General features: G+C 38.6%; 1 protein-coding gene across 1 annotated transcript; it reads right to left on the minus strand.

The window, feature by feature from the left end:
- Positions 1-518: 518 nt before the first annotated feature.
- On the minus strand, positions 519-11,146 carry LOC132350617 (guanylate-binding protein 1-like). Its single transcript, XM_059899926.1, has 11 exons — positions 11,011-11,146; positions 8,905-9,104; positions 8,255-8,382; positions 7,252-7,361; positions 6,791-6,987; positions 5,944-6,186; positions 4,801-5,081; positions 3,948-4,160; positions 3,212-3,314; positions 2,774-2,967; positions 519-1,686 (listed from the first exon to the last, which is right to left on the minus strand). The coding sequence occupies exons 2-11, from the start codon at positions 9,092-9,094 to the stop codon at positions 1,570-1,572; spliced, it is 1,776 nt and encodes a 591-aa protein (XP_059755909.1). The 5' UTR covers positions 9,095-9,104; positions 11,011-11,146; the 3' UTR covers positions 519-1,569.
- Between the last annotated feature and the right edge of the window lie 1,067 nt (positions 11,147-12,213).

Below are 12,213 nucleotides of genomic sequence, written 5' to 3' on the forward strand. Positions count from 1 at the left end.
GATTTGCATTTCTCTAATGGTTAGTGATGTTGAGCATCCTTTCATGTGTTTGTTGGCAATCTGTATATCTTCTTTGGAGAAATGTCTATTTAGGTCTTCTGCCCATTTTGGGATTGGGTAGTTTGTTTTTTTGATATTGAGCTGCATGAGCTGCTTGTATATTTTGGAGATTAATCTTTTGTCAGTTGCTTCGTTTGCAAATATTTTCTTCCATTCTGAGAGTTGTTTCTATTATATAAAGCAAGGGTCTGCAAACTGTGGCTTCTGAGTGCCACCTGTTTTTGAAAACAATGTGTTCTGGGAACATGGCCATGCCCACCCATTTATGTATCATCAATGGCTGCTTTATGGCAGAGTTGAGTAGTTGAGTCAGAGACCATATGGCTCACAAAGCCATGAATAGTTACTATCCCATCTTGTACAGAAAAGTTAGCCAACCTTGGCTATATAAACTAGAACCTTATTTTTTTGGTGAAAAACTTTAAAAAATCAGAAATGTAAAGTTCAGTGATGCATAATTTATTTCCAGATTGAAAATAATTCTCAATTGCTTTAAGAAACTTCAACCACATACCTAGGGCTTTTGACAATTGTGATAAAGTCTATACTAAGTAATATCAAGAGCATTACTTTACTGGTCAAAAAAAGTAAAAAACAACCCATATTCTCTTGGGGGAAAATAAGCAGGCTTTCAAGTATGACTCTTAAGAATTGGGAAAAGATAGCCTAAACTCTAGGGTTATAAATGATCTAATAATTAATTTAGCTCAGTTTTCTAACACATTATCAGTCATCATTTCAAGTTCATCTTTGCAAATTATAAATTGCTACAAACACACAATGTATAGTTGTCATCATGTTACTATGTTTAGTCCAGGGTCACTTACCTAAAGATCTAAAGAGTCCCATTAAAGTTAAAATCTGGTTGAACTGAGCAAGAAGGGAAAGTTTCCTTCTTTAGCCCATTTATTTATGATCCAACTCATACTCATGCTAATGGTTTCTTCCATCTTCCTATGGAAATTCTGTAGAGCTTCTAGATCACTATATAAGGTGATTTGCTTTAGCTTGGAATTCACCAGTAAGCATTGCCCATTCCCAGTGTCCAGGAATCACATCATTGCTGACAGAATATACAGTCTTGAAACAATGGGACACTGTATACTGTCTTCACTAAGAAGCTAGAATGGTTGTCCCTGATATTGGAACTTGTGGTGCACTTGGCCAAACCCATGACCAACTATGTCTCAAGACTTTAACCTAAGACTTTGCTCAGTATCCACTTGTCTAACTCATAGTCATCTGGAAGAAGAAGCTCCTGGGTGGTACCAGGTTATGATACCTCCTGGGTTGGCACAGAGGTAAAATGCATCTTGTTACACAGTTTACAATATTGTGAGGAAGATGGACATGATTTCAATTATAGTACTGCATGTCTTTGCAAATATTTAGTATAATAAAACTGTGAAATCTAAATATTATCAAGTGTGGTGACATTTTTCTTAATTTTAAACTGCTTGAGTAATGCCTCTGATAAGAGTGACCAGGAAAGCTCTATTTTTTAGTTCTTTAGCTTAGGCAACATTGCTGCCTTGGTTTGTTCATCTTCTTCTGGAGATTCTGTATTTCATTATGAAGTCGTCTGTTCTCTTCTTGGAATCCTTCCTGTAGTAGTTGGGCCTGCTCCTAAAAAAGTACAAATGGAGACTGAATAACGTGTCACATTAAGTAAATCCCTAACTTCTATCTAGTTTCCACATTCATAGATTTTTTAAAAAATATTTAATTTCTTCTTGAAATTTTCTCTACCATTAATTTCATTATACTTTCTCTTGGGCCTTCTAGCTCTGTGATTACTTTTTCTGAGTCTCCTTGAGTCAAGAAAGATTTGGGACTTATATCTCCCAATATGTTGATGAACCTAAATTACCAGTATTAATTGTTTTGTTCCATTAATTGTACACAACCTTTGTCGGCAATCTTAATGAAATGTTTGGCTTCAGATCTTATCTATGCGTTATGATTTTTTTATGCACACACACACAACACACACACAATAAATGAAGAATTTTCAAAATCTGATGCAGTATCTGAATCTCAGATCAGGTAATTTGATCTAAGCTTCCACAACTTGGTGGCAGGGGGAGCAAAATACAGGTAAGGGAATCAGGGCCCCAGACAGACCATACTGGATTTCTGCACATAATTCCCAACTCAACACATACTAGGAGCAGGACAAAGAAAACAGGTAGGAGTGATAGACTGACACAGTGGTGTGAGAGTTGAGTCCTTCTGCTTATGAAGGTTCTCTTAGAGCTAAAAGCTGTGACAGAAGAAAAATTCATGGATTCCTCTAACTGGTGAAGACTGTTCAGATATCTTCCCAAGCACTGTGGCCCTATAAAAATTATTTAGTCTTGTCTGAACCTCTGTTTCGTCTCCTAAGTAATACGGACATAGCAGCTCTTGCTTCGTATAGTACTAAGCAAGAGATATGGATAAGACTTTTTTATAATGTCTAGCAGATAATAGCTACCATGATTGGCAGATATAGTGATAATGGACTGGGTGTGGCATAACTGCAAATAAAATCTTTTAACAACCAGACATTGTAGGGGCCAGTTCAGGCTGGCAGATAGGGATTGAAAAGTACAAGTGGGCAAGCAAGGTCCTTTTCTGGGCTTCATGTTTTCACTGCCATGCCAAGTTTGTGAACAGGGAGTGTGGAGAGAAAACAGAATAACAGGAACCTCAAGGTGATGCAATTAAATACCTGAAGTTTGAGAGAGAGAGTTCTCTCTTGCTCTTCCAGCAACTGGGCCCTGTCCGTCTCCATCTTCTTAGTCAGTTGTTGCACATGTTCCTGATAACTCTTTTCTTTCTGTTCCATCATCTGCTGATTCTTTATTTGCATTTCCTCCAGCATTTTTGCTGCAGCCTGTGCAGATTCAGCTTTCACACGTTCCACTGTCAGGAGGAAAAGGAAAAAGAAAAATGAATGTGGGTGACCATGTTGCTTCTCTCTTCCATGTACACTTAACCTGTCACTGTTGCTACTGACTGTGTATGCCCTACTCAAGAATGACTTTAGTGAGTAAGAGGCATCTTTTCTCATCTTGCTATAGTTTAAGGATCCTGGGTTCACCCAGCCGAATTAATTAGAACTTTTAAGCGCTTTCAAGGCTGTCTAGTCTCTTGACTCGCTCCTCACCTTCAATCAACTTTTCCTTCTCTGAGAGAGTCTGGTCTGTCTGTAGAATTGCACCACTCACAGACTCCTTGGACTTCAAATATTCCTGAAGAATTTCTTCAGCCTAGGACCCAGAAAAAAATGGGGTTAGTAATAGGAAATGGCTGTAAGCACTTATTCCTATTTGCCCACCATCTTTCCCTCTAGGAATTGCTCCTCTTGGTCCTGGCATGCCTGGTAGTCAAGATTCCCTGTCACTGGGGTGAGCACATGCGCCAGGCTGGCCAAGCATGACAGCTTCTTGAGCAGAATCCTTTATAAGAGATTGATATAGATATAAATAGTGATTCTCTGTTCTTTTAGACTGAGGGCTCTAATTTTGGAGCTGTTGGTACTGTGGTCTCATATGGGGTGAACTTGTTGGAGAATGAAGCCATCATTGAGAAAGCAGATCAGAAAAAGGGATGGAGGGAGGGAAGTGTGAGGTTGAGGGGAGGACCATGCAGAGAGATAAATGATGACATTATTTGAAATTTTGGATACATCTGATAATCCAATTTGTAACTCAGTTGTTAATTGAGTGCACTCTTTTGGATGAGCACATAGGATATATCTGGTATAACAGGCTCCCTGTATGTGTTTATTAGATGAGAGCATGAATGCTGTCGGTCCTGTAATTGCGCATCTGTGTGCAATACGCTTGGTCATATTGTGTCAAGGAACACGTCAGCAGCTTCCCAGAATCAATTTTGGTTACCTGTATTCCCTTCCTGGGCTCCTGAAGATACTTTTTCTTCAGCTCTTGTATCTTTTCAATGAAGAGGCGATAGCCTCCTGGTTTAGAATAAATCCCTTCTTTCACACCTTCTTCTAGAGGACTGAAAATATCCTTAAGTAAAGCTGAGCAATGATCTGATGATGCTTTAAGATTCTTGTTACAAAAGTCATCTCGCTTTTTGTCTAGCTGGGCCTTTAATGTAAAAAATAGGAAGTAAAAAGAATAGTGAAAAGATGTTAAATTGACCTCAGAATTTCTGGAAAGTCTTCTCAAAAAAATAAAAATATAAAAGGTCTGTGACCCCCCTAGAAGAACTTACAGACACTCAGCAACACCATATCCTTCCTGCTGATCCTGACTTTCTACAAAGGTCCCTTTCACCATGGGGGTGATCTTCGGAGCAGAGATTACTAGCTATATACTACACCTTTGGAGCTAAACTCCTGCTTTTCAAACTGGACCAGTGATTGCATATGCAATAAATGTGGTTCAGCATAAGCCTGCTCATGATAACTAAGGCTAAAATTTTCTTTGCTTTTGGCCAAAATATCCAATCAGCCTGATAACAATGAGCATGTAATTTGATTAGAAGCTCTGATTGTTACTTATATGTATGTAATGAAATTATAGGGAAGAATATTAGTTTATTCATGAAAGAAAAAAGTTTCAATGCACCATAATAAAGTATATCATAATAAAATTGTTTCCTCTTATGATAATAACAAATAGTGTTTGTCACCATTTAAAAGTCTAGTAAAAATTGCTTTTCTCAAAATAAGCACCCATTTCATTTTCTAGAGCCTAATCTGTATAAACTTAAGAAAAAAATTACCGCTAATTCCTTTTGAAATAAATGGTCTGTATCTTTCAAGGACCTCCTCATGAAGACTTCAATGGCCTCCTTCTCAATAGTCCTGTGCAGGTCCAGCAGCTCCTGGAGGGTTTCCGTGGGCAGCTGCAGCTTCTGGCCCATCTGCTGGTCATAGTGGGCAATGGCCTTTTTCACTGCAGCTGCGTTCTCGATCTCGGCCAAGGCCAGGACTGCATTCTCCATGCAGGGCAGATCCCCGCTATTGATGGCATTGACATAGGTCTGCACCAGGGTCTCTAGACCTACAAATAGAGAACAAATGATGATGTTTATTGTAGGAGGAGTGAGGAAACTTTCTATTCCATGCAATTCTGATGATGTCTAGTACCAACCATTTGCCTTACAGCCTCAATGTCCTCAGTATCACCTGAAAACTGGCTAAAAGTGCAGACTCTCAGCCTCTGCCCCAGTTCAACTGACTTAGACCCTCGTCTTTGGCAAGAGCCTCAGGTGGTACATATGCACATCAAAGGTTGAGAACCTCTGTTCTAGATAGCCTAGGCCTGTGTTTATTGAGTACATTTACTTCACCCCCAAGCATTGTTAGGACAGAAACCATATCTCTCTCATTTATGTCTGTATCATCAGCCCTGGTAGGTCCGTGGGAAACATTCGATTAATATTTGTGGAACAAATCAAAAGGAGTCCTCCATTTTGTTTATTCTAGCAGAGCATTGTCCAGAAGAACTTTCTGTGATGATGGAAGTATTCTATATGTGCTGTCCAGTGTGGTAGCCACTAGACATGTGGAGTGTGAGCCCTTGAGACACAGCTGTGTGACCAGAATGTTAAATTTCTTTAATTTTAATTAGTTTACATTTAAATTTAGATAGCTGCCCTTATCTAGTGACAACCATATTGGACAGGGCAGGTCCAGTTTGCTAGGACAGTTTTAAGCTTTTAGAGCTATTTTCCTTTGGCCTTTTCTATCTTTCCTCACCTAAGAAATGTGACTAATAAAACCTGTTAGAAGTGTTGGTGCCATCTAGAACTTAACACAATAATAGCAGTAGATGTGCATTTTTCAAAGCCGAAGCTAGGTGGATGTTATTACACCATCTTTTAGTCTTAACAGTGAGAGTAAAGACTGGGAAGAGAACTCACGAGGTCCATTGACCTTGATGCCTCCTGAAAGGGTTTTAGTTTTGGAATTTCTAAAGATGTAGGAACAGAAGACTGCAGCTTGTTGCACAAATTCGGAGTCCAGCTCATCATCACACAGTTTCTCAAGCTGGCCCAGTTTCTTCCTATTAGTGGGCCGATCGAAGATAAAGCATTTCTTCTTTGGGAAGAACTTCCGGATACAGAGTCGAGGCAGATTAAAATTTTTATCTTTTTGACTGGTACCTGGAAGAAGACAAAAAGAATTTGCCTAATATAGGGGCTTGCAAACTTTTTATGTAAAGGGCCAAACAGTAAATATTTTAGGCTTTGCAAGCCAGATGGTCTCTTTTCCAAGTACTCAATTCTACTACTGTAGCATGAAAGCAGCCATAGACAGTCTATAAATGAATGGGCATAGCATTATTCCAATAAAACCTTATTTACAAAATCAGCTGGCAGGCTGGATTGGACATTATTTGCCTGTGAGCCATCCTTTGCCAACCCCTAGACTAGTGCACGGTTCATGCTTTTATTTATTTTCTTCAAATAAATTACCTATTCTACTCCATATTCTTTGGTTAATTACAGCACCACAAGCCCTAAGCAGGGATATAATGTAAGTCTAATCACAGCACAGGGAAACGTGAAAGAAATGAAACCTGTTCTTAAAACAGGGAGTAAATAAAATCAAATCTATTAATTCAGATAGTAAACAAGTGTTAATTTTTAGTAATCACCCCGAAAAGAAATAGAAACTATAAATATAAGAAAACTGTTGATAGAAAACTAAAGAACGATAGTTTTTAGTGTTTTGTCATCCCATTTACCAATTCTAAGTTCCCTTTACCTTTCTTAAGCTTGAGTGAATTCTCCAGGTACTCGTCTGCTGTGATGGATTGTCCATCTGCCTCCAAGTCTAGGGAGAAATCCCTCAGTGTCCATACAAAGTCTGGAAAGAAGCTCACAAAGTCAGCTGAATCCTCAACCCCATCCACTTCAGGTGAGACTTTTGCCCTGATTCTATCTGTGAGCTCCGTCACATAGCTGAGCAGCAAGTTAAGGAAAACTGGCATAAAAGAACAGTGCCCACCACCCTATATTAGTTACATATACAAAACCCTTGTTTCGCCTTTGTTCTTAACCCAAGTATCAATTCTTCAGTAGGTATTGATACGTAGGATTTTCCCCCTGCCCTTGAATTATTTTTTATGTTTCCCTTTTTGTGCTTGATTCACAAGGACTCACAGTTAGGCAGCTGTTTTATTAATACCTCTGACTTTGATGCTGGTTTGAACCTGAAAAGGATACTGAAGTTGGTCCATGGCCTGCTGGTTGATGGTTCCCATACTATTGTACACAAAAGTGCTGCTCAGGAGTATTGCTAGGGCAAAGATCCAGGAGTCATTCTGGTTGTCACCCTGGAAATCAGAGTACATTTGGACCAGGATTATTTTTCATTCTCATGGCACTTTTCAGATCAGCAGTAGTAAAAGGATGCTCATTTAATTAGAGTTTTTTTTAGACTAATACCCTATAAGAGGAAACCAAATCCAAGCAAAAATGATCGTTAGTAGGACTTGAACTTTGAATAGTTTTCTGATTAGTGTTTTTGGTTTACCCTGATTCTCACTAGACTGTCTTATAATCATTGGTAGATAATTGCAAACAAATAGTCATTGCTTGTGGGCATTCTAAGGCCTTAAATATAATTTAAATGTAAACTTTTCTCTTTATTTTTACAGAACAATTGTCTTAATATAAGGGTAATAATACATGTATCTATCTCACTGAGCAACTGTTGTGCACCTAACACTTTCCATTACTTATATTTTAAGTATTCAAAACAATACTATGAGGCAAATGTAGATCTATTACATCTGTTTTACAGATCAGAAAGCTGAGGTTAAAAGAGATCAAATAATTTGCTAAGATCATTGAATTACTGACAGACTTTAAATTTAAAGCCAAGGGTATGGGACTTCAGAACCTAAATCCTTAACTAAAATTCTTTGCAGGATAAGATTCATTATTTTGAATTTATTTGTATTCCCTTTATGCATCTGGGTTAACTGGCTTAGCTTACAGCCTTTTAAAAATTAGAATACTGTCAACTGACCACTATGCTCTTCCTCTAGGATTCTGCCTTATAAATATTTTCCTGACCCCTCATTGCTAAACTGGGTCTCATGGCATGTAAACAGAAATGAAAAAACGTGGTTAAGTGCAAGGTCTTATTTAAAGAAAAATTAAATAGTGTAGAGAATATTCAGACATGAGGGGCTTAGTCCAAATTTGAATCCTCAGTCCTTACCTTCTCCACATCCCCCAGGCCCTCAGTATCAAGCAGAACTAGAGTATGGTCTGGCTTCTTGGGATGAGGCACACACCACATCCAGATGCCCTTCGTGTGAGATTGTACCGTGGAGCCCAGAGAAAAACCTGCAAGGGGGCATGGGGTTAAGAAAGGGTGGAGTTTTAGTAGCAGATGGATCTTGAAATTGAGATAATAGTTAACAAAATCAAGGTTTAAAGACACAAATGAAAACATAATCAGTATTGATCTTAATTGCAACCAGAAAAAGAGAGAAATTAGAACATTCAGTACAAACTGAAATATTTATTTTACCTTAAAGATCAGTATAAGCTTGATGTTAATCCACATACATTTTAGTAAATGTTTTATTGTTTATTATTATCTGCATTAATTTTCTTTATTACTACCTTACTCCTTCCAGAAAGGCATATTTATACTTTAAAGAGAAAATTAAGGCAAAGTGGTGAGAAAGAGTTGACTCTTATCTTCCAGCACAGAGTAAGTGTAAGAAGCCCATCACTGTATTGAAAGTTAGCTTTCAATATTCCTCCCAGATCTCTAACTTCCTCTCCTCACATCACTGTTCTGCACGCTGGGAGTGTGGGTGGGCAGAAGGGACTCGGCTGGGCTTTGCTAGTGCCACTCACCCTTGTTCTTCCCAGACAGCTTGTTCATCAGGTAGGATTTGCCGGTGCGGTAGAGGCCCACGATAGCCACCACCACAACGGGCTGCTGAATGGCAGACAGGATCTTCAGAGCTCTCGGATTAACCAACAGTCGCCCATTAGTGTTCTCGATGAGGCACTCTGGGCCTGACATGTGGATCTCTGAGGCCATGTTCCCTTGTCTGCAGGGGAAGAGATGGGATGAATTAGAATTTCTGGTCTAAGCAGATCAAGAGCTTTCGCAAGGTTATTTTGCATTCAGAAGGAGGAATCATAAAATCCCCCAACATGACCTAGTTTTGTGTCAACAGTGAGATAGATGAGGGAAAGACATTTTAGAAAGTTACAGAAGTATTATCAAAGTAGTCCATTAAAAAATATTGATATGACAGTGATTTATCAACATTCAACCACCCTCATGAACAAAATCTTCCATTTAGTTTACCATGGAAAACTTTTATTTTGGACTTTCATTTAAAAATTTATACTAGACATTAAATGTAAAATAGAATAAGATTCAGAGAGATTCGTTGTACATCCTGGCTATGTGTGAGAAATACAATATTTATTTATTTATTCACTAATTCTTACTATGAATAAAGAATTTCATGAATAAATGTTCGTCATTTGATATATGTCTCTGAACAATTTCCAGTGATTTGAAATGTGTTTTTTCTCACTAGTTATCCTTATTTTTACTGGGATAAGGGTCCACAGAACTTCTCACACTGCTATTCTAGAAGTGGAACTTACTTTGGCAAATTTTATAAAAATATGTGACCTTGTGAAACACATGGCTAGGGACCCTTGGTATGGGCTTGTGGAAGCAAGGGGCTCTGAAACTTAAAATTTATTAGCTTCAAAATAAATTAGCCTCCAACTAAGTGGGGGTAAAGTGCACATCTGCAAATACTGCATGTTGCTAAAAATCGTATTTGTACGTGTGTGTGTGTATATGTGTGTGTGTGTGTGTGTGTGTGTGTGTAAGGGAACAAAAGACAATGAAATAAAGATTAAAAGCTCAGGAGACGGATCAGGAGAACTAAGGAAGAAAGTTGTTGATAGAAAATATCTATATTTCCAGCCATGCACTTCCAGGTTTTCTGTTTTCTTCTTTTTTTCCATTTTGTAGAGGAGAAGTAGAAACAGGTAGAGGAGGAAGAGGAGTAGGGGTAAAGAGGAGGGGATGGGGATGGAAAAGGGGAGGGGAAGCTGAAAAGAAGAGAGAGGTGTCAGACAAGGTAGGTGATGAATAAGCTAATGCCAAGCCAAGGAATTCAGAGGAAGAGTTTCCAAAAGGCAAGATCAAAACTTCTTGAGAGCACAGAGAGGGCAAAGTAAACAAAGGTGGTGCCTTCAGTGCTGCACCACAGTAGATTCTTTAAAGAGGAAGCTTTTTAGTAAAGTAATGGGGCTGAATTCTGCTCCTAAGGGGTAAGGAGTGAGTTGACACCAAGAAATTGGATCTAGTGAACTTGAGCTATTTCTAAAAGAAGAAGTCCACTTTGAAACAAAGTTCAAATGTAGGACTGAAGAGTATGGTATTTTCATGAATCTACATCTTTCACTTTGGGTTTCAGTTATTTTCTTTGTCTTTAACAGTGTCATGTAGCTGATTCCACTGCATCTCATTTACTATTCTTTCCTTCTCATGAAAATAACATATTTGTCGCCCTTTCAGTTTCTTAGCTGCAGTCACATCAGTATTGAGCAAGTTGTATCAAAGACAATGGTAATTTAATTGTGTCCCCAGTCAACACAGACAACATCAGCAAAGAGAAAGACAATCCTAATGCATTTCAAGATCTTAGTTTAGCTCCATGTCCCTGGTGCCTAATTCTACACAAGCACAGTAATGACCCAGGGATGTGCTGCCACCTGATAACACCAGGATTTCATCTGACCTCGTGTCCCACATTAGGCTCAGCTGCAACCTATTTTAATGCTGGTCATTTTTTAGAAAACTAACTAACCCTTAAAAATCCCTTCCCACCCCTGCACTAATCTTAACATGGGCTCCTTTTCCCAGAGCAAGGCTGCTTTAGCACTGGAGACAAAGCTGCTTTGAGGAAAAAGTAGAGTTCTTACCTGTTTTCTTCTCAGTTTAGGTGGAGTGGTTCTGTAACTTCTCTGTCTCTCACTAGATGGTTAGACTTTTATTTCACCCATCCAATGTCATGGGGCTTGCCTGATTGCCTGTAGAGACCAGACAGAAGAAGTGAAGCAACCTCTGTAAGAGATTTAGAGTAATATGAAACTGAAAGCACTGAAAACAGAACAGTGACTCAATAACTGTAAAAGGAATTTTTGGAAGCTATCCTCTTTGGAGGGAACACGGGTTTGACACTACTTCTCAACTAGAACCTTCACATTAATTTTTTTTGAAAGACATCTTAGAAACAATTTAGTGTTTAAAAAAGTGTCTATTAGATGCTTAAATATAATGGAATGTATCCCGGGATTGGGGGTCACTTTGGGAAACCTAGAATGAGGAAGCATATTTTTAGGTTTAATTTCTTTAAGTAATGGACACACTTACAGTGGACCTGGCTCCTCATTTGTGCATGCCGTAAGTGAGGAAAAGGACACATCTTACACATTCGTGAACATGCAGCCCCTGGAACTTAATACCCAGTGCACAGGCTGGAAGGGGCTCCATGTGTTGCACATGTGTTCCAGGCTCAGTGCTGTCCGTTCTACATGGGTTAAATAACTGATATCTCATAACAAACATTTCCCCACCATTTTATAGAAACTGAGGCACAGAAAGATTTAATGTCTTGTCCCAAATCACAGCACTGTAAATAATCTGAACCGAATCATTCTTGATTCCAAACCCTCTTGTTAAGCCACTTCATTATACTGCCTTTCCATGTTTGCTAAATGAATAGCAGAAGTAACAGTTTTATTTCTTGATTGCTTTCTAAGAGGTACACATGTTACATGTCTAATTCAGTCCTGAATACAGTCATGCAAAATAAGCGGTATTGTCTCCATCTTGCAGGAGGCTTGAGGGAGGGTAAAATAATATGCCTGTTCAGATTCATTAAGCAAGTTATAGAGGTGGGATGCAAATTTGAAACTCTGTTTACCCTTAAACTATGTTTTTTCTCCCCCTGAACAATGTTTCTGAAGGAAGGAATAGGGACGTGAGGAGAAAGGGAGATATCTGTAAGTTTCTCTCCTGATCTCATAGTATAAACATATTTCTCCACACCTGGAAGCCAGTGTCTGAAATTTAACAAATAAAGTACACTCCTTTCTTTCCTTCTTTGCCATTATCTTTTAAAG

The sequence above is a fragment of the Balaenoptera ricei genome, chromosome 1 (genome assembly GCF_028023285.1).
Source record: "Balaenoptera ricei isolate mBalRic1 chromosome 1, mBalRic1.hap2, whole genome shotgun sequence".
Lineage (NCBI taxonomy): Eukaryota > Metazoa > Chordata > Mammalia > Artiodactyla > Balaenopteridae > Balaenoptera > Balaenoptera ricei.